This window comes from Nuphar pumila, chromosome 2 (assembly GCF_984573655.1).
Source record: "Nuphar pumila chromosome 2, dmNupPumi1.hap1.1, whole genome shotgun sequence".
NCBI classification, from domain to species: Eukaryota; Viridiplantae; Streptophyta; class Magnoliopsida; order Nymphaeales; family Nymphaeaceae; genus Nuphar; species Nuphar pumila.
Window position 1 is genome coordinate 61,620,301 of NC_143250.1, and position 24,786 is coordinate 61,645,086.

At 38.5% G+C, this 24,786-nt stretch overlaps 1 protein-coding gene and 1 non-coding gene across 2 annotated transcripts; both read left to right on the plus strand.

Moving 5' to 3' along the window:
• Nucleotides 1–16,225: 16,225 nt before the first annotated feature.
• On the plus strand, nt 16,226–24,680 carry LOC149845543 (chaperonin CPN60-2, mitochondrial-like). Its single transcript, XM_089995817.1, has 18 exons — nt 16,226–16,331; nt 16,411–16,435; nt 16,550–16,681; nt 16,797–16,956; nt 19,599–19,774; nt 20,026–20,121; nt 20,211–20,315; nt 20,436–20,522; nt 20,600–20,689; nt 20,827–20,907; nt 21,037–21,105; nt 21,370–21,447; nt 21,589–21,684; nt 21,890–21,989; nt 22,518–22,621; nt 22,713–22,818; nt 22,906–22,984; nt 24,339–24,680. The coding sequence occupies exons 1-18, from the start codon at nt 16,294–16,296 to the stop codon at nt 24,445–24,447; spliced, it is 1,731 nt and encodes a 576-aa protein (XP_089851943.1). The 5' UTR covers nt 16,226–16,293; the 3' UTR covers nt 24,448–24,680.
• On the plus strand, nt 23,309–23,400 carry LOC149845544 (small nucleolar RNA snoR26). Its single transcript, XR_016430680.1, has one exon. It is a non-coding gene; the product is annotated as a small nucleolar RNA snoR26 (small nucleolar RNA).
• Nucleotides 24,681–24,786: the final 106 nt, after the last annotated feature.

A 24,786-nucleotide genomic window follows, 5' to 3' on the forward strand; every position in this document is an offset into this window, starting at 1 on the left:
CTATAGCATTTTCATTCCATCAAGGGCAAGATTGGAGATCTTTTTTCTTCCTTTCCCATCCGATTATAAACGAAAGTCCTACTGTTATGGCCAAATCATGGACGTGCTATCATAGTCACAAATATCAGCAACATATTGAAAATATTGTGATGTATTTATTCAGACCGATAAAATTATGATGACATTGAGTCAATAAAATTATTGTTTATTTTTTAGATAGTGGGTTTATTGTGATATCATCATGAATTACCACTTTTAAATTTAGTTGTGTTTGAGATATTTTTAGAATTAAAAAAAACTTGTAAAATTTGATATGTAGTAGAGGTTTTCTGAAAAAACAAATTTTTTTAGTTTATATCAAGATTTGTGATATTGGGTATCATTATGATGTAAACAAAGGGTCGGGGGAGCCCAATGTACCCTGCGGAAGGGATTAGCATTGGTTAAAAATTCAAACGAACTTTCCTAGGAAAAAAACAAAAGCTATCAGCTTGGTACAAATGTGTAGAGAAAGACACATCACATAAGAGATAGGTAAAGAGATTCTGTAAATAAAAGTTATTGTTTTATTTTTAATTCAGAAAGTAAGTGTACTCCTTTAATATGTGAGCATAGTGGCAAAAGTTTAAATGGGGAAGAAATCGCAGTTCCTCACTAGAATTTACGGTTTATCTTGGATTTTTATCAAGAAAATTAAATAAAGGAAAATTCTGAATAATAATATGTAAAAGGAAAGGTACATACAAATAAAATGTACCATTTTTTCCTGGAAATAGCTGATACACATCTACATATTGTGATAAAATCATGACATTGTTATTTAAACAATAATATTGCGATCTTTGGGCTGTTAAAATGGTGACCAATGTATTTTTCACGATATTATGAAACCGATGTTGGTCACTAAGTATACAAAATTATTTAGGCCAAAAGTTTGGGAGTTTGCAATTTTCAACCAAAGTTCTGCTCGGGGGTTAATCAAATGACACCGAGTATAGTTACATCCAGTAAATTCTTTTATTTATTGATTAAAATGAGCATGCTACCTGGACACCTTTCCCAAATAACAGGACCTTGTTTTTAGGAACTTTCTCTACATTTATTTAATGCACCAATCTATGATTTATCATCTTCTTAACCCTCTCTTTAGATTAACTATATATATATATATAATATTAAACTAGATGTGTCTAACATTAGATGGACTCAATCTTATTAAAATAATTCAAATACTTTTAAAATAATGATATTTTAAAAAATACATGATTATTGTTTTAGGCATTATAGGTCTTTCGAACTTAGAGAGAATCAAGAAGTCATACACCTTTTCCAAATAAATAACTTTATGAAGCTATCAAAGTTACCTTTTTTACATCAAAAAATAACATTGTATTTTGAAAAAATGTCATTATTTTAAGTGTATTTTAGTCATTTAAATATGATTGAATCAATCTAATGTTAAATACAACTAGTTTAACTTTATATTAACCCACACACGTGAGCTGTCTTGATCTAAAAGATTCAACATACAAAAATCCATAACTTTTTATGGTAGAGGAGTTTGACTTAAATCCAAATCCAGACTCATTTTTAAGAATACCATTGATAGGGCTGTCAACGGGCCTGATCATGGCTGGATTAGGGTCGACTCTGATCCACTCAAATAAACAATAAGCAGATGCGGGTAGTCATCAAGGTTGAAAATAAAGATTCCATACCTGATCTGATTTCATTTTTCAATTCTCAAACTCGTCATTATCATTATCAAACAGATTGGATCGGTGATGGGTTTGGTCAAGCTAAATTTCATTTAAGTAGTGTGCATATATTATTTCCTAAGTACAAGTCATCAAGCTGTTGCAAGTCTAATGGTTGTGCATTCTGCCTTAACAAAGGACATGAATAGCCTCATTGTTTTCTTTTTTAATGCAAGTTATAACTATACACAAAAACACAAATGAATTTATAAGGGCAAAAATATGCTTTACAGAGCAATCTTTGCACTTCTTGATGCAATAACATGATGTGGACTCGTTACACACCGATCCAAGATCCAAATGGATCTTGTCACGCGCAGAAGCTTATACGATAATGAGTCTGAACATGACTCTAAGAAATGAAATTTTGGGATCTGTACACTCTGTTTCTGTAATGTCCGAGAAAAAAAATCTGAGTCTGACACGTGTCGGACACGCACCAGGCACGTGTCAGACACGTGTCTCGATCCACCGACGATACCGGATCCGAGCCCAGCCCAGATCCGGCTTCTCAAATTTTCAAGAAGTCGGTACACCCCCCTTTTTAAAGGGTTTGGGTGTCTCGCCCGATTCTCTCTCTTCTCTCTCTTCTCTCTCTCTCTCTCTCTCTCTCTCTCTCCGTCGCCATCGCTTCCACCCGCCGACCGACGGCCGTGCGAAGGGCCTTCCGGCATCCATCTTGGTGGCAGTTGACTCCCCTGCTCCGTGCAAGCGTCGGAGACCCGCCGTGTTCACCTCCTTCTCTGACAACTCGTCGTCGGTTACCGCAGGTAGGTTTCCCCCCCTCCTCTCCTCCCGGAGCTCGGGTTGTCGGCATATGGTTTGGCCCTCTGTCACCGACGGAGTGTCGGTAGGGGGTTTGGCCCCCTGTCGCCGTCAGCTCAGCAGCAGGGGGTTTGGCCCTCTGTCACCGACGGGGTGTAGGAAACCCCCTGTCGTCATCGGCTCGTCAACAGGGGGCTTGCCCCCTTGTCACCGACAGGGTGTCGGCAGGGGGTTTAGCCCCCTGTCGTCGTTGGCTCGTCGACAGGGGGTTTGACCCCCTGTCACCGACGGGGTGTCGGCAGGGGGTTTGGCCCCTGTCGTCGTCGGCTCGTCGGCAGAGGGTTTGGCCCCCCTGTCGGCCGTCGGTTCGCCGGCAGGGGGCTTGGCCCCCTGTCGACTGTCGGTTTGTCGGTAGGGGGCTTGGCCCTCTGTCACCGACGACTCATCAGCAGGGGGCTTGGCCCCCCTGTCGCCGTCGGTTTGCCGACAGGGGGCTTGCCCCCCTATCGTTCTGTTTGTTGGCAGGGGGCGGGGCCCCTTGTCGTCGTTTTGTCTGCCGGCAGGGGGCTTCGCCCCCTGTCGCTTTTGCTTGCCAGCAAGGGGCGAAGTCCTCTGTCGTTGTTCGCTTCGCCCCCTGTCGTTGTCATGTCTGTCGGCAGGGGGCTTGGCCCCCTGTCGTCGTTGGTTTGCCGACAGGGGGCTTGGCCCCCTGTCACCGTCGGCTTGCCGGCAGGGTTTTTTGCCTTCTGTCATTTTGTTTGCTGGCAGAGGGCGGGCCCCCCTGTCGTCGTTCTGTCTGCCGAGAGAGGGTGGAGCCCCTTGTTGCTTTTCGGCTTGCCAGCAGGGGGCTTCACGCCCCTGTGGTTGTTCTGTTTGCCGACAGGGGGCGGGGGGCCCTGTCGTCGTTCTGTGTACCGACAGGGGGCTCCGCCTCCTGTCGCTTCTGTTAGCCGGCAGGGGGCTCTGCCCCCCTATCATTATTGTTGCTCTGTTTGCCGACAGGGGGCTCCGCCCCTTATCGCCTTTTGGTTGCCGCCTACCACCTGGGTTGTTTGTCTGGGATTATGTTTGTCTGTCTTTCCTTGGCAGCCAAGCCCTTGTTTCACTTTTTTCTTATGCTAACCTCTTTGTGTTTGCAGGTTGCACGACGAAGTGTACACGTGCCTCGTGGCCTGAGACTCTTCGCACTTACGCCCGCAGGCGTGCAGGAACTCGCAACTCCCCAAGGTAGAGGAAAGTTGCGCGAAAGAACTTTGAATGAACTAAACTCAACTAAAGAGAAGATAATTAAACAATATACATATATACGTATACATATAAGCTATATGTACGTTCATTGATTCAAGGACGCGGTTTCGCGATCCTTGTCCTGTTTACCTTTCCAGCACTTTACTTTCTACTGCCGCCGAGCTATATGTTCCTAGGCTTTACTTTCTGTCTTTTTAACTCAAGGACGCGGTTTTGTGATCCTTGTCCTATTTACTTTCTGGCACTTTACTTTCTGTTGTCGCCGCGCTATATGTGCCCAGGCTTTACTTTCTGTCTTTTTAACTCAAGGACGCGGTTTCGCGATCCTTGTCCTGTTTACCTTTCGGCACTTTACTTTCTGTTGCCTCGCGCTTTATGCACCTTGGCTATTTACGTTTCAGCACTTCACTTTCTGTTGCCTCGCGTTTTATGCGCCTTGGCTATTTACGTTTCATCACCTTACTTCTTGTTGCCCTGCTTGCTTATGCTTTTACTGACTCACTTTTTGCCTGCGCCATGTAAATTACGATTATGCTATTGTTCTACCTTGCAGGTACCCTCTAGAAATTGTTGTCAATATTTGTGCTCGTTTTGAGTGCTTCTTGGTGGCTTGTGGCTATAAACCTAGCCAAATCTCTTGGCAGTGCTATGCGATGCTATGATGTGTAGCACGAAGTGAACATGCTTCGTGTTCTAAAAATATCATAATTTAGATATCTCATTAAATGTTAATCATGCGCCTTCACAGGCAAGATGCTCGAGTGGGTCGAATAGACCAGGGCATATAGAGCAAGGCAATGATGATGAAAAACCCCTCATCGTACTTGTTCGGGCTGGTTCATTAAGAGAGAGGATGGATTGTACAAAACCTCTGATGGACAGGTCATTCATGGCTATTACGGGCAAAGATCCGGCTTCCCTAGTCATCGGAGGTCGGAGAAATGGCGTTACCATAAGTATCCTAGGTGGTAGTCGCCCGACACTTCTGTAGAAGTTGGATGCATCCTTGGGCCCTTTTTAGCCTTTGGGGACTTACTCTCTCGACCACTAGTCGTTCCCTTAGGAGCAGACTCAGTTGGTCCTTCGAGGAATAATAAAATACATAGCATAATGAACCCTCGAACAAATCTCGGTTGTTTCTACGTTTTACACATTGTGCGTACCCACAATGTTCAGATAATAATCAGATCACATTATGACATACTCACAGCTGTTGTTTGTTCTTTCTTCAGACTACATGCTTTTACCTTGCTATCAGTTTGTTATTTGCAATAGTTAGAAGGTATGCATGATAAGTCTAGTTGTGATTGCTTACAGTTAGATTGTTATCACTGTAATGTTAGCTTGATTGAGCTCATGATATCTTGGTTAGCTTTGCTATTCACCTGCGTATGTTGTATCAATTTCTATTTGCTTATATTTGAGCATGCTTTAGATTAGTTCATCTTATTCTTTTTGCGTACCTACCAGTTTTCAGGACTGACCCCATTTTTTATGGGTGTAGGTGACAGGTAACTCTTCTTACTAGCGGCGGTGCAATTGCTACGTGGTCAAAGCCTCGCCTCTCTCGTCGACACGCTGGCTATTTGGTTTTGTATTTTTTGTTGTTTTGGGTGGATATCCTTCTGCCTTGTATAAACTAAACCCTTTTTATGAATATACTCTTTTCTATCTTTTGCTCACTATTTTGGCTTAGAAAATGGGCTTGTGTTTGTGCTGAGTCTTTTTGCTAATGTACTCAGAAGAATCGACTTGTGCTTTTATTTAAAACCTTTGGCATCTTTAAAACTCTTTGCTGCAAACTCTGATTTTCGAAGGTATTTTTATTCAAATCTTTTTCTCTCAAATCAAACTTCTGGGGCATTACAGTTTCGATAGATGCGATCCAAATAAAAGTTGTGCGCAACTCACACAGTTTTCCAACGAATCTAAAAACACTGGATTTGAATCAACCGTGTTTGTTGTACGGACTCCGGACTAGGACAAACGAACAATGCTATGACAGACTTCTGGATTCTGCAGACAGTCTATTCAAAGGAGGTTTTGACACTGAAAACAATGAAGTTTGCAAAAACTCCCAAGTGTGAAGTCTAAGGTCAGATCTCGACCTTTCTAACAAACTAAAATTCAAATTTTTCTGAGCTTTCTATAATGCTCTACGAATTTTTGAATTTTGGAAATTGTGTGAGATATTATCAAATGAACTAAATTTCCAACTATTTGTCAACAGTAAAAGACTAATATTTTTTAGACAGTTAAACAAAGATTTAGTTAGGACTTTAAACATGAAAGTTTTAGATCTATATTCTAGCTTTCCATAGAATCAAACAAAATAAATTTTCATGCAGGGATTCTCCAGATAATTGAAAATTACCGAACACCACTAGGAGTGTTCTGAACCAAACTAGTGACAGTGGATTTCTGTCAGACCGAGACTTTGGCAACACTTTTTGGGGACTCAAATGGCCGATTCACGAAATAAGCTCAACTATAAAGTTGTAAATAATCGTCTTAGATTTTTGGAAAGCTAAATAACGTTGTTAACAGATCTGTATCAAGACCGATACGATCATTTCTTTGAAAACATTTCTTACAACTCAGGATTCAGGAATCCGATTTTTGAAAGAAAATCTGAGTTATATAATAACCAATAGGACTTGATATTTTATGAATACTAGAGTTACTTAATAAAAATGCTTCAAACATTCATTCCAATCAAACAACAAATAGTTTACTTGCAACTTTTAAGCAATTTGTAACGAAGAAGACGAAACACATAAGATAAAAATAACACAAATGAAAACACATGAACCAGTGAATAATATCCGGAAGAAGATGGTAATGGATGTTGCTAGGAAGCAATCGACACCAAATGAAACACCATAAACTGCAGCTTGAACAAATAGCAACCACGAATCCAAGTGCCAACACGCCAAGGTCGACTTCACCAAAGGGATTCTAACAAAAAACTCATAAACTCGAGCTTTCCACCAACAAAAGGGCTCGATGTTGTCAGAAGGAAACTTGCCAGAGATTTTAGCGGTTTAATCGAGCTGAATCACCTAAAATGATAAACAACAAACTTGTATGGCAAGATCTTAGCTTTCCAACAAACTAAAGATCATGCAATTTGGACTGGTATCGAGGGAGACACAGTCAAAATACTGAGACTGCTTTCACCCTTAAAACACTTCTTCTCCACCAATTTTTTTTTGAAATTTCCATCACCAAAGCCACCTTCACTCAGTCAACCTCCCTTGATTAATGAGCTTGGGAAAGAACCATATTAAAGAGTAAAATGGTCTTCCCAAGCATAGCACAACCCATAATTTTGACTAAGCTAATTTTGGCTAAAAATCATTAAGAGGTCCAACAGTCATATTGACTTAAAATAGTCAAGGCTAGATTTGAATGAAGGCTAAGATGGTCCACTCCCAATGGCGCCAACAAGTGTCCCTTGGGTATGGATCTTGATCCAGATCCAGATCCAAAACATGCATCAAACTGAATCCTACACAAAAATGCATTAGAAATAATGTAATTAAAATAAAAATAAAAATAAAAACTACCTGTATTCCCCATAAACCCTCTAGTGCCACAAAAGAATCCTAGAGGGCACCAGAATTATCTGGATTCGTAGAATCCGTCACCTAAAAAATAAAAATAAAAATAAAAATAAAAATAAATTTAATGTGATTCCATAACATGACAAAATGGAATCGAAACATAAAATTACAACCTCTGAGAAAGATACAAAATATCTCAGATATTGCAGCATGATATTAAAAATGGATCTGGGTACGCCGAGATCCAATTGGACCCAGATGATCCTGCTCGATTGGATCTGCCATGGATCGCATCCTGGATCGGATCTTGAGAATTGGATTTGGATCCAATTCATCTTCAAAGCTCGAATCTTCAAGATGCTCTGCATCATTCCCCCTGGGTCGAAAGGCTTCGTCCTTAAAGCCTTGTTCTTCTCATGTGAAACTCCATAATTCCTGCAAACATTTAAAATAAAATCAACGCAGAGTCTGTCCACAGGAAAAATAAATGTACTATGCAATGTAGACAACATCAGATATATACTTAAACCATTATGCATGCTCGGCAAATATTATAAATTACTATCAGATATTAACATATTAACATTTTTATCATGCAAGGCAAACATACTTGGGTTTTTACTCAAATATTCACATGGATTCTTACAATTATTTATGGTTTGACTAAAAACATGCAAATTAACATTCTTTGCGTAATCTAATTCAGATGAATTAGATTGAAACACAAAATTTCCCAAGACTTGATATTTAATAATTTGACCATGTATCAGGGCTCTAACAATTGCAATAAAATTCAGATCAGTCACAGATAAAAATTGCATATGTATCATGCTAATCATAGTATCAAACTTTGCACACAGAGTTTTGCAATCATAAGACAATTCATTTTGAAAATAAGCAACATAATATAATAATAGAGCAAAATTACTATCTAAATTTATCAAAGATACAAAAGCACGATAATCAACAAAATCCTGATGGTTACAAAATAAATTTAAAGTTTTCATGTTTGCCATTTTCAATGTATTCGTCTTAGAATTTTTGAACAACTCAACAAGAGACATTTCACTTTGAACTTCTAAATTTTCAATTCCTAAAAGCTCCTTATCACTCATCTCGATCGAATTTTCAATACTATGATAGGGCTTTTCAATTTTGACATTCTTGTTAAAGATGAATTCACTAATAAGGATTAAGAGATCATTGTTGACAATAATGTCAGTCGCATCTTGAGGGAAAATCATTTCTTCTATGCACTCATAAAATTTCTCGAAGATCAGATCGTCAAGATTGACACCAGACTGGTCTTCTATAGGTTCGATTTCCCAAAATGAGGAAATGTGGGACATCTCCTCATACATTTTCTCAAAAATTGGTTCATCGAGAATTTTGCACATAGGAACATTCTCAATTTTATGTGAGGTTTCCTTCTCGATTTCCTCATCGAATATCGATTCACCAATCATTTCACGAAAAGGCTCTTTTGTGAAAATAACAAGAGTGTGATTAATTTCTTTGCACTCGGACTCTTCTTCGATATCCCAATCCTCATTTTCCAATATGACTTCTTCAAATTGTTGAGATCCTAAGTCAAAAGAAACATAATTTTCTTCGTCGTCTCAACTCACACATGAGATTTCCTCAATCCTAACCCTAGAATTATCAGATTTAAATGAGGTGGGGTTGAGTTGAGGACTAAAGGATGAGATGAACGTACGAGGGCTCTGCCTCGATTCCCTCTGCAAAAAAATTACATAATGGACCTTCAGATTTGGAGCATTAGACTCTCCACTGAATCTCCTAGGCGGATCCATCTTTCTACCCGCATACGAGTACTGATATGGGTCAGACCCACGAACGGAGTCGGACCATCCATACACCCTCAAGGATCGAAGCAGATCCGATCTGTGACGAAGCTCTTCCAATAATTTCAGTTCACAAAGTCTAGATTTTATCATTGCCATCCGAGTTTGTTCAGCGAGCAATTGACTTTGCAAAAAACTCATTTTCTTATCCTGTTCTGACTCAAATTCATAATTGGAGTTATAAGGAAGTGTTCTACGCATTCTTCGAGAAACGTGTTGACTTTGCTCGAATGACTTCTCCTGCTCCTTGGTAAAACCTTCTATTTTATGATGAAGATCATTGATTTGATGCCGCAAGGTTTGAGTTCCATCCCTAAGGTCACGAATGTGCTTTTGAGGGATATACTCACTTCGACTCCTATATCCGGTTTGTCCAAACATGGTGCATGGATTCTAATTTTTTTTTTACCTTCTACAACACCAAGAATCGTGTCGGATTAAGAAATCCGGCAACCCTCGCACTAATACCAAAATGGTGCAATAATACGATGTGGACGCGATATACACCGATCCAAGATCCAAACGGATCTTATCACGCGCAGAAGCTTATACGACAATGAGTTTGAACAAAACTCTGAGAAATAGAGATCTGTACACTATGTTTCGACAGATGTGGTCCAAATAAAAGTTGTGTGGAACTCGCACAACTTTTCAACGAATCTAAAAACACTGAATTCGGATCAACGGTGTTTGTTCTACGAACTCGGGACTCGAACGGACAAACAAGGCTATGACAGACTTCTGGATTCTGCAGATAGTCTATTCGAAGGAGTTTTTTTACCCTGAAAACAATAAAGTTTGTGAAAACTCCTAACTGAAAAGTCGAAGGTCAGATTTAGACCTTTCCAACGAATTAAAATTCAGATTTTTTTAAGCTTTTTACAAGGCTTTACAAATTTTTGAATTCTAGAAATTGTGTAAGATATTATCAAATGAACTAAATTTCCAACTATTTGACAATAATAAAAGACTGACATTTTTGAGACAGTTAAACGAAAATTTAGTTAAGACTTTAAACATGAAAGTTTTAGATCTATGTTCTAGCTTTCCACAGAATCAAACAAAACAAATTTTCATGCAGTGAATCTCTAGATAATAAAAAATCACCGAACACCACTAAGAGTGTTTTGAACCAAACTGGTGACAGTAGATTCCTGTCAGACCATGACTTTGACAACACTTTCCAAGGACTCAAACGGTCAACTCATGAAATGACCTCAACTACAAAGTTGTAAATAATTGTCTTAGCTTTTCAGCAAGCTAAAGAACGTTGAAAACGAATTTGTATCGAGGCCAATACAATCATTTCTTTGGAAATATTTTTGACAACTCAGGATTCGAGAATCGGGTTTTTGATAGAAAATCTGAGTTATATAATAACCAATAGAACTGGATATTTTATGAATACTAGAATTGCTTCTTAATAAAAATGCTTCAAACATTCATTTCAATCAAACAACAAATAGTTTACTTACAACTTTCAAGCAATTTGTAACAAAGGAGACGAAACACATAAGATAAAAATAACACAAATGAAAACACATGAACCGGTGAATAATATTTAGAAGAAGATGGTAATGGATGTCGTTGGGAAGCAGCCGACACCAAATGAAACACCACGAACTGAAGCTTGAACAAACAGCAACCACGAACCCAAGTGCCAACATGCCAAGGTCGATCTTCACCAAAGATATTCTAAAAAAAAACTCACAAACTCGAGCTTTCCACCAGCAAAAGGGCTCGATGTTGTGAGCAGAAAACTTGTCAGAGATTTTAGCAGATTAACCAAACTGAGTCACTAAAAATGATAAACAACAAACTTGTAGGGCAAGATCTTAGTTTTCTAACAAGCTAAAGATCATGCAATTTGGATCGGTATCGAGGGAGATACGATCAAAATACTGAGACTGCTTTCACCCTTCAAACACTTCTTCTCCACCAAAAAAAAATCAAAATTTTCATTACCAAAGCTGCCTTCCCTTAGTTGACCTCCCTTGATTAATGAGCTTGGGAAAGAGACACATTAAAGAGGAAAATGGCCTTCCCAAGCATAGCACAACCCACAATTTTGACTAAGCTAATTTTGGTTAAGGACCATTAAGAGGTCCAACATGCATATTGACTTGAAATAGTTAAGGCTGAATTTGAATGAAGGCTAAGATGGTCCACTCTCAATGGCGCCAACAAGTGTTTCTTTGGTATGGATCTTGATTCAGATCCAAAATACGCATACAATTGGATCCTGCACAAAAATGCATTAGAAATAATGCAATTAAAAAAAAACAAAAACTACCCGCATTTCTCATACACCCTCCAGTGTCACAAAAGAATCCTACAGAGCACCAGAACTATCCGAATCCGTAGAATCCGGCACCTAAAAAAAATAATAATAAATTTATTGTGATTTCGTAACTGGACAAAATGGAATCGAAACATAAAATTACAACCTCTGAGAAAGATACAAAATATCTCAGATATTGCAGCACGATATTAAAAATAAATCTGGGTATGCAGAGATCCAATTGGACCTAGATAATCCTGCTCGATTGGATCTGCCATGGATCACATCCTGTATCGGATCTTGAGATTTGAATTTGGATCCAATTCGTTTTCAAAGCTGATATCTTCAGGATGCTCTACATCACTTCTAGTGTAAGAGTAAACTTATAACAAGGTGAGAAAAATGGTTTAGATTAAACTCTTAAGATGCAAGGCAAGCTTAGTAGGCAAATAGGACATTTTGACATATTGGACCAAGTTTACAGATGGAGAACAAAGAAGCAATAGAATTCATATGACAGAAGCATAATATCCACTGATTTGGAGAGACCAAGTTTACAGATGAAGACCAGAGAAGCAACAGAATTCAGATGACAGAAGCAGAATATCAATTGATTTGGAGAGACCAAGTCTATGTCACATGGGTGCGGGTGCGGCACAATTTTAAATTTTTTGGACACGGGGACTCGACAAATATATATATATATATATATATATATATATATATATATATATATATATAATTTTGTTTTATTTTTAAAATGTCACAGCTGACAGCATAGTCTGTGTGTCTGTGCACAGTCACAAACTGTGCACAGTCACAGACTGTGCACACTGCACAGACTGTGCACAGTCTGTGACTGCAGCACAGTCACAGTCTGTGACTGCAGCACTGTCACAACACTGTGCCTTTTTATATATATATTTTTTTAAATAAAAAATATAAAAATTTGGTTTTTTAGGGACATTTTTGGACTCGGTCAAAGTTGACCGAGTCCAAAATGTGGACAGACTCGGCCTAGACTCGTTGACTGAGTCCGACTCGGCGTTGATCGAGTTCGGGCCAAGTCCGAAGCCGCACCCGAGTTCGCACCCGTGTCGGGGCGTGTCGACTTGGGTGCGGCACCTCCTTAGCCGAGTCTGTGTGACATAGGACCAAGTTTACAGATGAAGACCAGAGAAGCAGCAAAATTCAGATGACAGAAGCAGAATATTGACTGATTTGGAGAGACCAAGTCGGGTGGGTCCCAGTCAATTTCATGGTTGTTAGCACAAGTTAGGAACAGTTTCCTGATCAACAGTTTGCATGAGAGTTTTATAATAGATCAGTTGAAAACTGTTCGAGTCAGATCATGCTTGTCCCAAGAGTGTATCCAACTTTGAAGAATGAGCCCTGTTATTGGTCCAGATCTGGCTGAATATCATAGTGCAGTCCCAGATCCAGTTATAATATGAATCCATGTGGTACTAGATCCGTTGGAAATAGGTAAGATCTATGGGGAAGGTTAGACTATTGAGGTATGATAACTATCAAACAGTTACCAGAATTTATATTTCAGTTCAGGACATACACCTCAACTATTACAAAGGTAACATGCTAACTTCACAACATGAGTTAGTATTAAATCAAGGTCAACTCAAACTCAGTTTATGAATGTGTAAGAAATTGTAAACTCCCCAACTTTGTGGGTGCATATGAATTAGACAAAAGTTTGGTAGGTATTTAAAAATTTCCCTTTGAGTTTCATTGACAGGTTGGATGGTTCAATAGTTTAGGTTGTTCCAAGTGGACGGCTTCTCGAAATTATTGTGATATGCATTAAACAATCTGATCTAACAACTTTTGGTCGATCCCTGAGCTCAAACTTATCTCATCTGATATCTTCATGTCTTTATCTTTATTGAGGATGGATGGTAACTTTTGAATGCTTTAGGGCATGTTAGCAATTTTCAACATTCGCCAGGGTGAGAAAGTAACTTGAAAGTAAAAACGGCTTTTATCAATATCAACGTTTTCATTGGTCTGTATTTGAGTCATTTTTCATGGGAAAAAGAATTTTGGTTGTTTTTATTTTCTCCCTAAGGCCCATACTTGGAAGTGGGAAAGCTAAATGCTCACTTGGGAAAGGTGAATGTTCTAATCCTGAAGCTGGGAAGGTTGCAACTTTCATGGGCTGGGTAATTGTGATGTTTTTTTTTTCAGAGATGACGTAGATGGTATTCACTTTTGACTAGAGAAACATGCCAAACATGGTGAATTCACTACTCAAAACATGCCAAGCATTGGCACTTGATTTTTTTTGTTAACAGTTTTACCCTTATATCGCCTAACAAAATAGACGCCTTGGTCATGTAATTGTCGCCTGAAAAAATCAAGTGCCATGTCAGTTGTGGCCTGAAAAATCAGCCGCAATGTAAGTTATCACCTGAAAAATCAGACACTTAAATTTCTACTGAACAGAGGGCAAATATGTCATGAAAACATTAAATTGGTCATTTTTGTTATATTTTCTAACTTGTGGTTAGCAAGGATATTTCTAATAAAAAAAGATCAACTATGTCACTGTCTTTTTTTTTTTAAATTTCTTATTTTTCTTTGTTTTTTTTTAGAATATAAGATTTCCCATTTTTTTTGTCAAAAATAAAATTGTTTAGTTATCATGAGATTTTTCCTTGTCAAGAAATTTTCTGGATGAGAATATGTGATTATGATAATGACTTGAGGTGATTGACAAACAAGAACTTGACCCTGTAGAGTTCCTGCCAAACTCAGGATTGCAACTAGGAATGTGGGTATTCTCCGAGTGGCTCATGCTAGAAGGGACTGGATTCAGAATCGAATATGGATGGCCCATTTGAGATTTGGGTCTGATTGGCTTTATAGTTACAGAAACAATCTTGCATATGGTCGGCATTTGATATTTGGTGTTCTTTCTAAATCTGGATATGAAGCCTCATAATGGATCTGATTGTCTCACCAAAATTGGATATTGGAGTAGTTTGGAGACCCGGAGGAATGTGAAAAATAGGCCTATCCACAATTGGACCCAGACCTGACCAGTCAGCTGCATCACCTTTCATAGGTCCTTGTGCAAGCTTCTCTCTACCTTACATCGCTCCCCAACAAGAATAAGCAGCAAACGAGCTAGAAAAAAAACTCAGTGTCTCACTTACCTTTTTTATCACCCGCCCGAGTTGCCTGAGTGGTAGTGAGCTTTGGGGAGAGGGTGCTGACCCCTTCATTCCATTCCATGTTAGACTCCCATCAAGTGTGAGGGTGTCCCTGGGGGCTCCATAAGGGTTTGGATGTTGGTGACCTCACCTGGAACTTACCCGCTTTGGCGGGGAACTTGTTAACAAAAATAAAAATAATAATAATAATAATAAATATTTGTTTAAAAGAAGCTACAGAATTAATCAGCTATTATGTTTAACCACCCCTAGGAGCCGGTAGGGGTGGGCATTGGGCCGGCCGGCCGGGCCGGGCCGGGCCGGGCCAGCCCATTGGGAAAACCCTGGCCCATGGGTCTAATCGACCCGATTCATGCCAAAAGCCTGGTTTGGGCCGAGCTTGGGCTTAATTTATAGGTGCAAGCCGGGCTGCCCGCCCCATTGCCCACCCTTTGGAGCAGCAATGCTAAACAAATTGGCTAATTAAAATGCCCTAAAGTGTTTGAATCACATGCTATTTAGAATCACATATTTCACCCTGTGATTCCAAATCTCGTGAGATTCAGTCCATTGTCATTTCAAATCACATTCAGCTTCTCATTTCCATTCTTTGATGTTTGGTTAGTTGTGCAAATGAGATTCTCTCATTTTCATAAGGTCGTGAATTTATTACCAAACAACCCTTAATATGTTTTTTATTTTCTCTATTATATAGCTTTATATATTTTTATGTTTTAGTTTCTATTTTGGTTTATTTTTTTTTTTTTACAGAAAATTTTAACTTATTGAAGATATTTTTCGGCCAGAATTTGCCAAGAACATCAACATGAAACATGAGACAAAAAAGAAATTATTCGCTAGGAAAGATAACATGGATACTTCAATTCCACTCGTGTCCTGCTATCTTTCTTATATACTATTTTTCAGGAGAAATTACTCGATAATGGCGTGTCTTGTGTCCTTTCATCGTGTCATTGTAACTTAGCAGCGTTAAGACATACACTGACCAACAGCATGGCAGGACCAATAAGGTGTCTTTTTGGAAAATGTCCAACTTCTTATCAGTATATAATATTTTTTTTTAAACTCAGTAACTGGGTCATTTATACCCGACCCAACCCGATATCACAAACTGATTATACCTGACTGGATTCAATTTTAATGGACCCATGGGTTCAGGTCGGGTTCAAAATATGGAACTGAAATAAAAATGAATCTTCATATTATAAAACTGGCGGCTCCAACTTACCGCCCATTCGTGTCTCCATGCATGTTATTCTTGATGAAAAATTATCCAAAGTGTCTCGTGTCATTTACATCGTGTACTTGTGACATAACTGCTGATTCGGTTTAAATGTGTCACGAAGGCTCGATTGATCCTCCCATTTAAAAGCGGTTCGGTGACGAACCGATACGACTTATTCCGCGATTTGTTGAACGACTCGGCGTCGATGCATTCGTGGGAAAGGATGTGGTAAAAAAAACAGAGAAAAACCCTAAACCCTAGTAGAGGCTTCTAGACCCTTGGCTTCATTTCTAGAACCCCCTCCCGCTCTCTCTATAACAACACTACCATCCTGGCATCCCCTCTTCTGCGGACTCTCTCTCTCTCTAAAATCTTCGTCTACCATCTTCACAAAAATGTACAGGGCAGCCTCCAGCATAGCTTCGAAAGCAAGGTATCATTACCTTCTCTCTCTCTCTCTAGGAAGATAGTCTTTTCTTAACTTTGTTTTCACGTCTTCTGTTCTTTTGCAGGCTCGCTAGGAATACCAGTGCGCAGGTAAGGCCGTTCTTCATATGCTTAACCGGACCCATTTTTCAGTTTGCAAAGTAAGAAACCTTTTCATGGTGATCGTTTATTCTTACCATTTTGTCGTTTTTTTTGTCGAAGCAGATCGGTAGCAGATTGAGTTGGAACAGGAACTATGCGGCGAAAGACATCAGATTCGGTGTCGAAGCCCGGGCGTTGATGCTTAAGGGTGTCGAAGATCTTGCTGATGCTGTCAAGGTTACAATGGGTCCTAAGGTACCGGCGATTCGATTGGGAAATGCGTATTCGTTCGGATTGAATCGGTTTTAGATTCTTTTCTCTCTGATTTTGGATAAACTGAACTGGGTTCTTTGTTGTGGTCCTTCGAAAGGGGCGTAATGTTGTTATAGAGCAAAGCTTTGGCTCGCCCAAGGTGACAAAGGATGGTGTTACCGTTGCGAAGAGTATTGAGTTCAGTGACAGAGTGAAGAACATGGGTGCCAGCCTTGTTAAACAAGTCGCCAATGCCACCAATGATGTTGCAGGAGACGGTGAGCTTCTATTGAATTGTTTAAAATGCTTAGCTTGTTCATTTGCTTCCATTTCTTCGAATCGTTGTATGGTGAATTCGTCGTGTTCCAGCTGGTTTGAATATTAGCATTGCTGGTCCGATTGTATGTTTTGTGGTTTAGTAGGTTTTCACTACATGGTTTTATGATTTGATTGAGAAGTACTACTCTACTTGGAGAGTGGTTACTGTTCAGTTTGGTCTCTTGGTGTTGTGGTTTGCTCCTTAGTTACTTGGTGACCATGTCAAGTTAATCGTTACATTGTTTTGTTGTAATTTACTGTCTTCCCTTTGTTTGTGTTGTGGGAGTCACTTTTTTTTCATTTAGAGACGCCATTTGGTCATGAAAAAAATAAGTTTGAAGTCCTTAAAAGGATAATGATTAGTTCCAAGTGTCATTCTTTCATCGATTAAGTGTCTGGTTGTTAATATTAACTTCCATTTCTTCAATGGGCAGCTTGATAGGACGCGTATTTTTTCTCTTGTTTTTTTTTAAAATGTTGCTGCATTGTACTGATGGCAGGAGTCACTCCTTACTATGCATAAAAATACCATCACTTGGTTGAAATGACTTTTACGTTAGCACATCAAGAACCTAACATTGATTTACATCCTTTTTGCCAATTGTGTTGCCATTTTACTTGTTTAATAATGTCTTTCACCTGATGTTACTGTTGCGACTTTTCAGTTAAACATGGTCTTTTATGGTTTATTTTGGAGGTTACTATGTGCTGCCATCTCACACATTAAGCACCTCTATTCGTTGTTTTATAATTTTTCATTATCATTCAAGTGCTTCCATTTGTATTAATATATGAAGATATTCTAACTAGCAATATTCTAGCAGATCTTTCATTATTTATTAAACTGACCTGTTTTTTATGACTCAACAAAAATAAGAAGCAAAGAAGGATGCTATAGAAAATAGAGTAACCTCTTCCTTAATCCACTAAGTCAAGTAATCTAGCTCAAAGGAGAAATGTTGCAACACTATTTTGTCTAACTTTCATTCACTCTAAAACTCTAAAGATCCACATATACTTCTTGGCTAGGAAGGACTATACTTCTACTGTTTATGTTCTAGACTATGCTTTGTATAAAAGTAGGACAAGAAAGGACTTGGAAACCATATAGAGTATTCCGTCAATTGTCTTCTACAAAACATGTGCATGTGTGTTTGGCAGGGGCGGGGGGAGTGGATGTGGATGTCACAGTTCAAAGATCATGCATCATATTTGGTTTGATTTAGTATGTAGAATCAGTGTTTTAAAACTCGCCGAGTCAACTCGTTGACTCGGCTCGGCTCGCCCCTCCAGCGAGTCAACCCGGCAAGCAAACTCGTTTGCCAAAACTCGGGCTTGACTCGGCCTGACTCAGCTTGACTCGGGCGAGTTTTGGGATGTTTGAAATTTGTTTTTTGAGTTTCAAATTACAGTTTCGAAATATATAAGTACATATATTTTAACAAGGGTTACCCCCAGATTTTGTATAAAAAAGAAAATAAAAAGTATTTAAATCCTTAGAATAAAATCGCCATGTTGTTCGAACTACTGTTCACCCTGTGTTATCAACTTATTCTAGCAAAATATTTTAAAGAAATGATTCTCACTATATATGGCGGGTCAACTGTGCCTATGGGAAGTCACATTTAGGTTTCATCATCCATTTGTTATGTGAACAAGCATTGTACATATTCAAATATTAGTAGTCTTTTTATAGTTGTGCCATTAATATATTTCCTGCATAGTTTTATACATGAGAAAATTGCTTATTTATGTTGATATTGGGCATTCTGTAAACTTTCAATATGCACATATATCCCTGTTTTACATTTATGGATTTGTTAGAGAGGGAATTAAAACTTTTAAAACAAGCTAGCATATATGATTGGCCATTTTAGGAACCTTAGGTAGTAGCAGACTGAACTCATGGTGACCAAATCCTCTAATTCAAGTCATGAATTAGTCAAAGTGCTTGTATAGATATCAAATTCAATTATTCAAGCAAACCTCTATAGCTCTTTGCAGTTGTTTTTATATTCTTACAGACATTTGGAGACTATGTTTACTCAAAAACATGGTTTCAGACAAATTATATATTGTTTTTCTTTTAAAATCAAAAGTTAACAAAACCCAGTCCGAGTCACCGAGTTGACCCGCCGAGTCACGAGTCAATAAAGAACGAGTCGAGTTCCGAGTCACGGGTTTTAAAACCTTGTGTAGAATCATGGATTTTGTGCTAAAATTGTATATGCGAACGTGAAGAGTTGGATTATTTGTATCATGACTCCTAAGTACGTGATAAGCTGCTTGTATATCATTGACGTGCAAGAAATAGATCAATCAAGTTGGTGAAACATTTGAAATGCTATCATGATCGTACTGATCATGCAAATGAGACTCGTAGGTTTGGATAACAGGTGGCAGGATGCAAAGATGCTCTCTTCATTTTGTTTTATTATAGTTGCTTTGCTTGTTGAAATTGTTTATCCTTCTTTTTCTTTTTCCCTAAGTAGGATGATATGCTTTTCCTTTTTCTTTATCTTCATGTTTATGCGTCTCTATTAGTTGCTAAACAAAATAATTGTGTGGATATATTTAGTTTTTAAGGACAATTTTGCTGCAGGTACCACTTGTGCTACTGTTTTGACAAGAGCAATCTTTGCGGAAGGCTGTAAATCTGTTGCAGCAGGCATGAATGCCATGGATTTGCGTAGGGGCATCTCAATGGCAGTTGATGCTGTTGTTACCAACTTAAAAAGCCGAGCGCGAATGATCAGCACATCAGAGGAGATAGCTCAGGTTTGTGATTCACAAGAAAATAAAGTCTTCCTTTTTTCCTCCCAAGAATCATCATTTATTAATACATCAATTTACTGTTTCTGACTTGGTTCTCAAATGAAATGCTACTAAATCTGGGTGTAGTTTTTATTTTCTTTCGTAAAATGAGAACTTCATTCTATAAAAAAAGAGAACATCATATCCTTTTGTACACTGAGCGATTTACTTGTTCTTTACAAAGTGAAATATTAATCTAGTCCCTATATAAGCAGGTGGGTACAATATCATCCAACGGAGAAAGAGAGATCGGTGAATTGATAGCTAAGGCTATGGAAAAAGTCGGCAAAGAGGGTGTTATTACTATCGCTGTAAGATTGCCTGACTTGTACAGTTGATGTGGAAAGTAGCTTTTCACATATACAGCAACCTCAGTTTTGCATGCGTCCATGGTATGCAGGATGGTAAAACCTTGTTCAACGAACTGGAAGTTGTTGAAGGCATGAAGCTTGATAGAGGTTACATATCACCCTACTTCATCACTGACCCGAAGACCCAGAAATGTGTAAGTTTATTGGTGAATTTTTATTTCGTGAGTAGTTAATAAGTGCTTCTGGTAATGTGAGGTAGAACTCATGTAGGTACTCTTTCTTTCCCTGATGGTACTGTATTCGTTTAATTGCAGGAGCTTGAGGATTCTCTTATATTGATACATGAAAAGAAAATATCCAGCATAAATGCAATTGTCAAAGTGTTAGAGCTAGCAGTAAAGGTAAGTCACTTCAGAATCTATCTGCATCTGTTCATGTTATTTGAATATTAACCATTCTTTTGTTTGCATGCATTCAGAGACAGAGACCTTTAGTGATTGTGGCTGAAGATGTAGAAAGTGATGCATTAGCTACTCTTATCTTAAATAAGCTTCGAGCTGGTATAAAGGTGCTTTCCTCTCGATATGCTATTTTCCCTTTTCTCTGCACCCATTCTATTTCTTCTGATTTGTTGTGGTTCTAGTAATTCAATTCTTGCATCTTGATTAATCTGATGACATTTGCATGTATCCCTTTGTTTTACAGGTTTGTGCTGTTAAAGCTCCTGGGTTTGGTGAAAACCGGAAAGCAACTATGCAGGACCTAGCAACTCTGACTGGAGGACAGGTTTGATAATGTTTTAACATTCTGCTTGTCTTGTAGATATCGTCGTTCATTGATTTTTAGTCCTGCTTTTTCTTAAAAAAATTCCTCACCTTATGTTTCTGAGTTTCTATTAATAATATTTTAATGTAGCTTGTAACTGAAGACCTGGGAATGAACCTAGAAACGGTGGATCTGGAGATGCTGGGTAGTGCCAAAAAGGTAAGATAGTGTTATTCATGCAAGTTTTTCAATCTAATCTGGGAGAGAATTTCTTTTCATCTTCTAAGCATAGTTAATGAGTTTTTTTTAGTATACTCTTTGGCCATTGGCTGTTTCTGATTTTATTGAATTACCCGGTGAACATAGCCTGAGTATTGTTGGATTTATGGACAACTAAACATTTTGGTGTTGTGGCTGATATTCTGCATTGTATTTTCTGATTCACTAAGCATATTGTTGATTGCATTGCTCTGGTCATGGTAGGTAACTGTATCTAAAGATGACACTGTTATTCTCGATGGAGCTGGTGATAAAAAAGCCATTGAAGAAAGGTGTGATCAGGTTTGTTTGAATAGCTTCGACTTTGTTCTTTGTTATCAAGGTTTGAGGTGATGTTTTACTTGAGGTTGAGGAAGCCTGGTTGGTATTTGTTGGAGTGCTGAATTATTGTCTGATTCTCATGTATTATGTTGCCTTTGGCAGTTGAGGTCTGGAATAGAAGCAAGCACTTCTGATTATGACCGGGAAAAGTTGCAAGAGAGGTTGGCAAAGCTTTCTGGAGGGGTTGCTGTTCTAAAGGTCAGGCACAGTAGCATGCAATTCTGTGGACTTACTGTTTTCAGTTAAAGTTTCCCTGTTCGCTTTAGAATTCAGTGTTCCTATATTCATTTTTTTTATTAAATTGGTAGGTCTTGTTGGCTTTGTTATGTTCCAAATGGTGCAACTTGCTGTATAACTGAAGCATTTCTTGTTTGTGATTTGTCGATATTTTTCTTACATGAAGATTGGAGGAGCAAGTGAAGCAGAGGTTGGGGAGAAGAAAGATAGGGTAACTGATTCACTGAATGCAACAAAAGCAGCTGTTGAAGAGGGAATTGTGCCAGGTCATGCTCATGTGAATGCTTGACGTTTCCTTGAAGCCAAGCTTTTGATTCTTGTACTGGGTGTGTTTGATGCTCTGGACAAAAGCTGCCCGATGGCTTTTTCAGGACACCGGGGTCTGACTCTGGCTTCTCATTTTGTCCCTGGGGCTATGTGACATTGATACAGCTGAACATACTGGGATACGGCCATTTTTATGCAGTTTCCAATGTAACTAATATACAAGGGAATATGGAACGGGAGTCAAAATGGAGGACAACACACCTACAGGGAAAGTTGTGCCCCCAAGTGTGTTTCCCGAATTTCAAATGTGTCCTTATGGTTCTAAATAACCCCATTGAATTTAACAGTCTTTGATCCAGTTAACCTACTCCATGCAGAGTTGCACCAAATTTGTTAGGTGCACCAGGTCAACTTGGATCCATTGTGATCCTGAGTTGGGAATGTTGGATGACAGAGTTTAAATACTTCAAACATGTGTCAGCACTTTTTTTGGGAGTCTTCTGAGTAGCCATTTGTCTCTATTGCAGGTGGTGGTGTTGCACTTCTCTATGCATCAAGGGAGCTGGAAAAACTGCAAACTGCAAACTTTGATCAGAAAGTTGGAGTTCAGATTATCCAGAATGCCTTGAAAGTGTGATTTGCTGAGGATTTTGCATTTGCGTTGATTTAGGATAGTTCGGTAGTCTGATATTTGAGACTTAACTTCTGAACTCATCATGTAGACTCCTGTTTACACAATTGCATCCAATGCTGGAGTTGAGGGAGCTGTTGTTGTGGGCAAGCTTCTAGAGCAAGATAATGTTGATCTTGGATATGATGCTTCGAAGGGTATATACTATTTTGTTGTTCTAAGAACACCTTTGACAGTTGCATTCCAAATGAAATTAGCTCACGCTGTTGACCTTTTTGAACCAGGCGAATATGTTGACATGGTGAAGGCAGGGATTATTGATCCTGTGAAAGTAATAAGAATTGCATTAGTGGATGCTGCAAGGTACATGTTTTAACCAATTTGCTATATTTACCGAACTGTCTTATATCTGTCATTGTATAAAGGAAATCCACTGGCTAGATAGCCTTCTCCAGGTGATCGAATAGCCTGAATTTTATCTTACCCCGAATCCCTTAATAGTTTCTGTCATAATGAACATTGGAAAAACGTAAACTGGATGACCTTTGGCTGGGTAGCACACATATGCCAAACTTCAAAACTCCAAAACCCTAATTTTCTTCTTTGTTCTTTTGTTTGATGTCAGTTTTTCATTTTTTTCAAGTCCCATTTTGCCAATTGTTATTGGTTTTAAAACCCTAAGTGTAATTTGCATTGATGATGTCTCACTAAAATGTTATCCTTGCACTTTGATTTTTCCCATGAAGAAAATTCACAGGGAGAATGAAACTGAAATGCTTTTTTTTTTTGCTTTCTAGGGTTCTTATATCCTTTTTTTTTCTTGTTTCCTTTTTTTTGCGGGGTGTTGCTTTTAAGTTTCCTGAAATAGGGTTCCTGATCGACTATATCATTCAGAGAAAAACTGTATTATCTTTCTGAAATTGCCTTAAAAAAAGAAAAGTCTTGATGTTTTCCTCTTACTATCTGAGATCTCTAACTTTCTTCCTTTTTGGATAACATTAAGGGGGGGTACTTGGGTTTCTCAAAAACCTTTGAGTTGAATTCTTGTCAGAACTTGATGTGGAATAGGGTTCCTGTTCGATGATGTCATTCAGAGAAAAATTGCGTTATCTTTCTGAAATTGCCTTTAAAAAATAAAAGGCTTGATGTTTTCCTCTCTGAGATCTTGGACCATTCCTCCTTTTTGGCTAAATTTATGTTATCAAAGAGGATAGAAAGAAAAGGTATATGCATTATTGCGTCCAACAGATTTGAACAGCAAAATCTGTCAGTTCATCGTGACATGCATGTAGTTTATTTTTGTAACCTTATGTGCATTATCATGTTTTATGATTTTTCATGCATGAATATATTTTCTAGAGTACATTGAGCATTTGGTCGTTGCCGTGCCATTGTAATCTGATATTCATTAGAATAAGAAATGCTGCAGATAAAAAAAATGGTTGAATTTAATGACATATATGCGTTATTGCGTCCAACAGATTTGAACAGCAAATTCTGTCAGTTCATCGCCACATGCACGTAGTTTATTTTTGTAACCTTATGTACATTATCATGTTTTATGATTTTTATGCATGAATATATTTTCTAGATTACATCTAGGATTTGGTTGTTGCCGTGCCATCGTAATTTGATATTCATTGGAACAAGAAATGCTGCGGATAAAAAAAAATTAGTTGAATTTAATGACGTATGCTTTTTCTTTTCTGCAATACAGTGTATCTTCTTTGATGACCACCACAGAGGCAGTTGTTGTTGAAATCCCAAAGGATGAGAAGGCTCCATCGCCACCGATGGGTGGTGGCATGGGAGGCTTGGATTATTGAGATGCTTCTTTCAATTGAATATCTCGTGCAGACTGCTGTCCAGTGGATTCAGAGATTGTCCTTTAAACCCTGTTGGGCTTTCTGTTTCTTTCCATTCTCACCAATTTTAGTTTGGAGGGTGAACCCTCAATTGTAACGAGGAGATCCCACTAGGGAATTTTTGTTCTGCTGTATCGGCTGTTCGATAATTCATCTACTGTGAAATGCAAAGATCTGGGCACGGTCTTGTTTCACGTTCCTCTGTTTATTTCTTTTGCTTTCTGTTCATCAAGTGAATAAGTGGATGTTTTACGTTCGAGCATTGCTCTCTCTCTCTCTTTGATCGGCTGAGTTATTACG

Coding starts and splice junctions, on each gene's coding strand:
- LOC149845543 (XM_089995817.1), top strand. CDS start 16,294: ATGTACAGGGCAGCCTCCAGCATAGCTTCGAAAGCAAG. Junction 16,957..19,598: donor CAATGATGTTGCAGGAGACG/GTGAGCTTCTAT, acceptor ATTTTGCTGCAG/GTACCACTTGTGCTACTGTT. Junction 21,685..21,889: donor GAGGGGTTGCTGTTCTAAAG/GTCAGGCACAGT, acceptor TCTTACATGAAG/ATTGGAGGAGCAAGTGAAGC.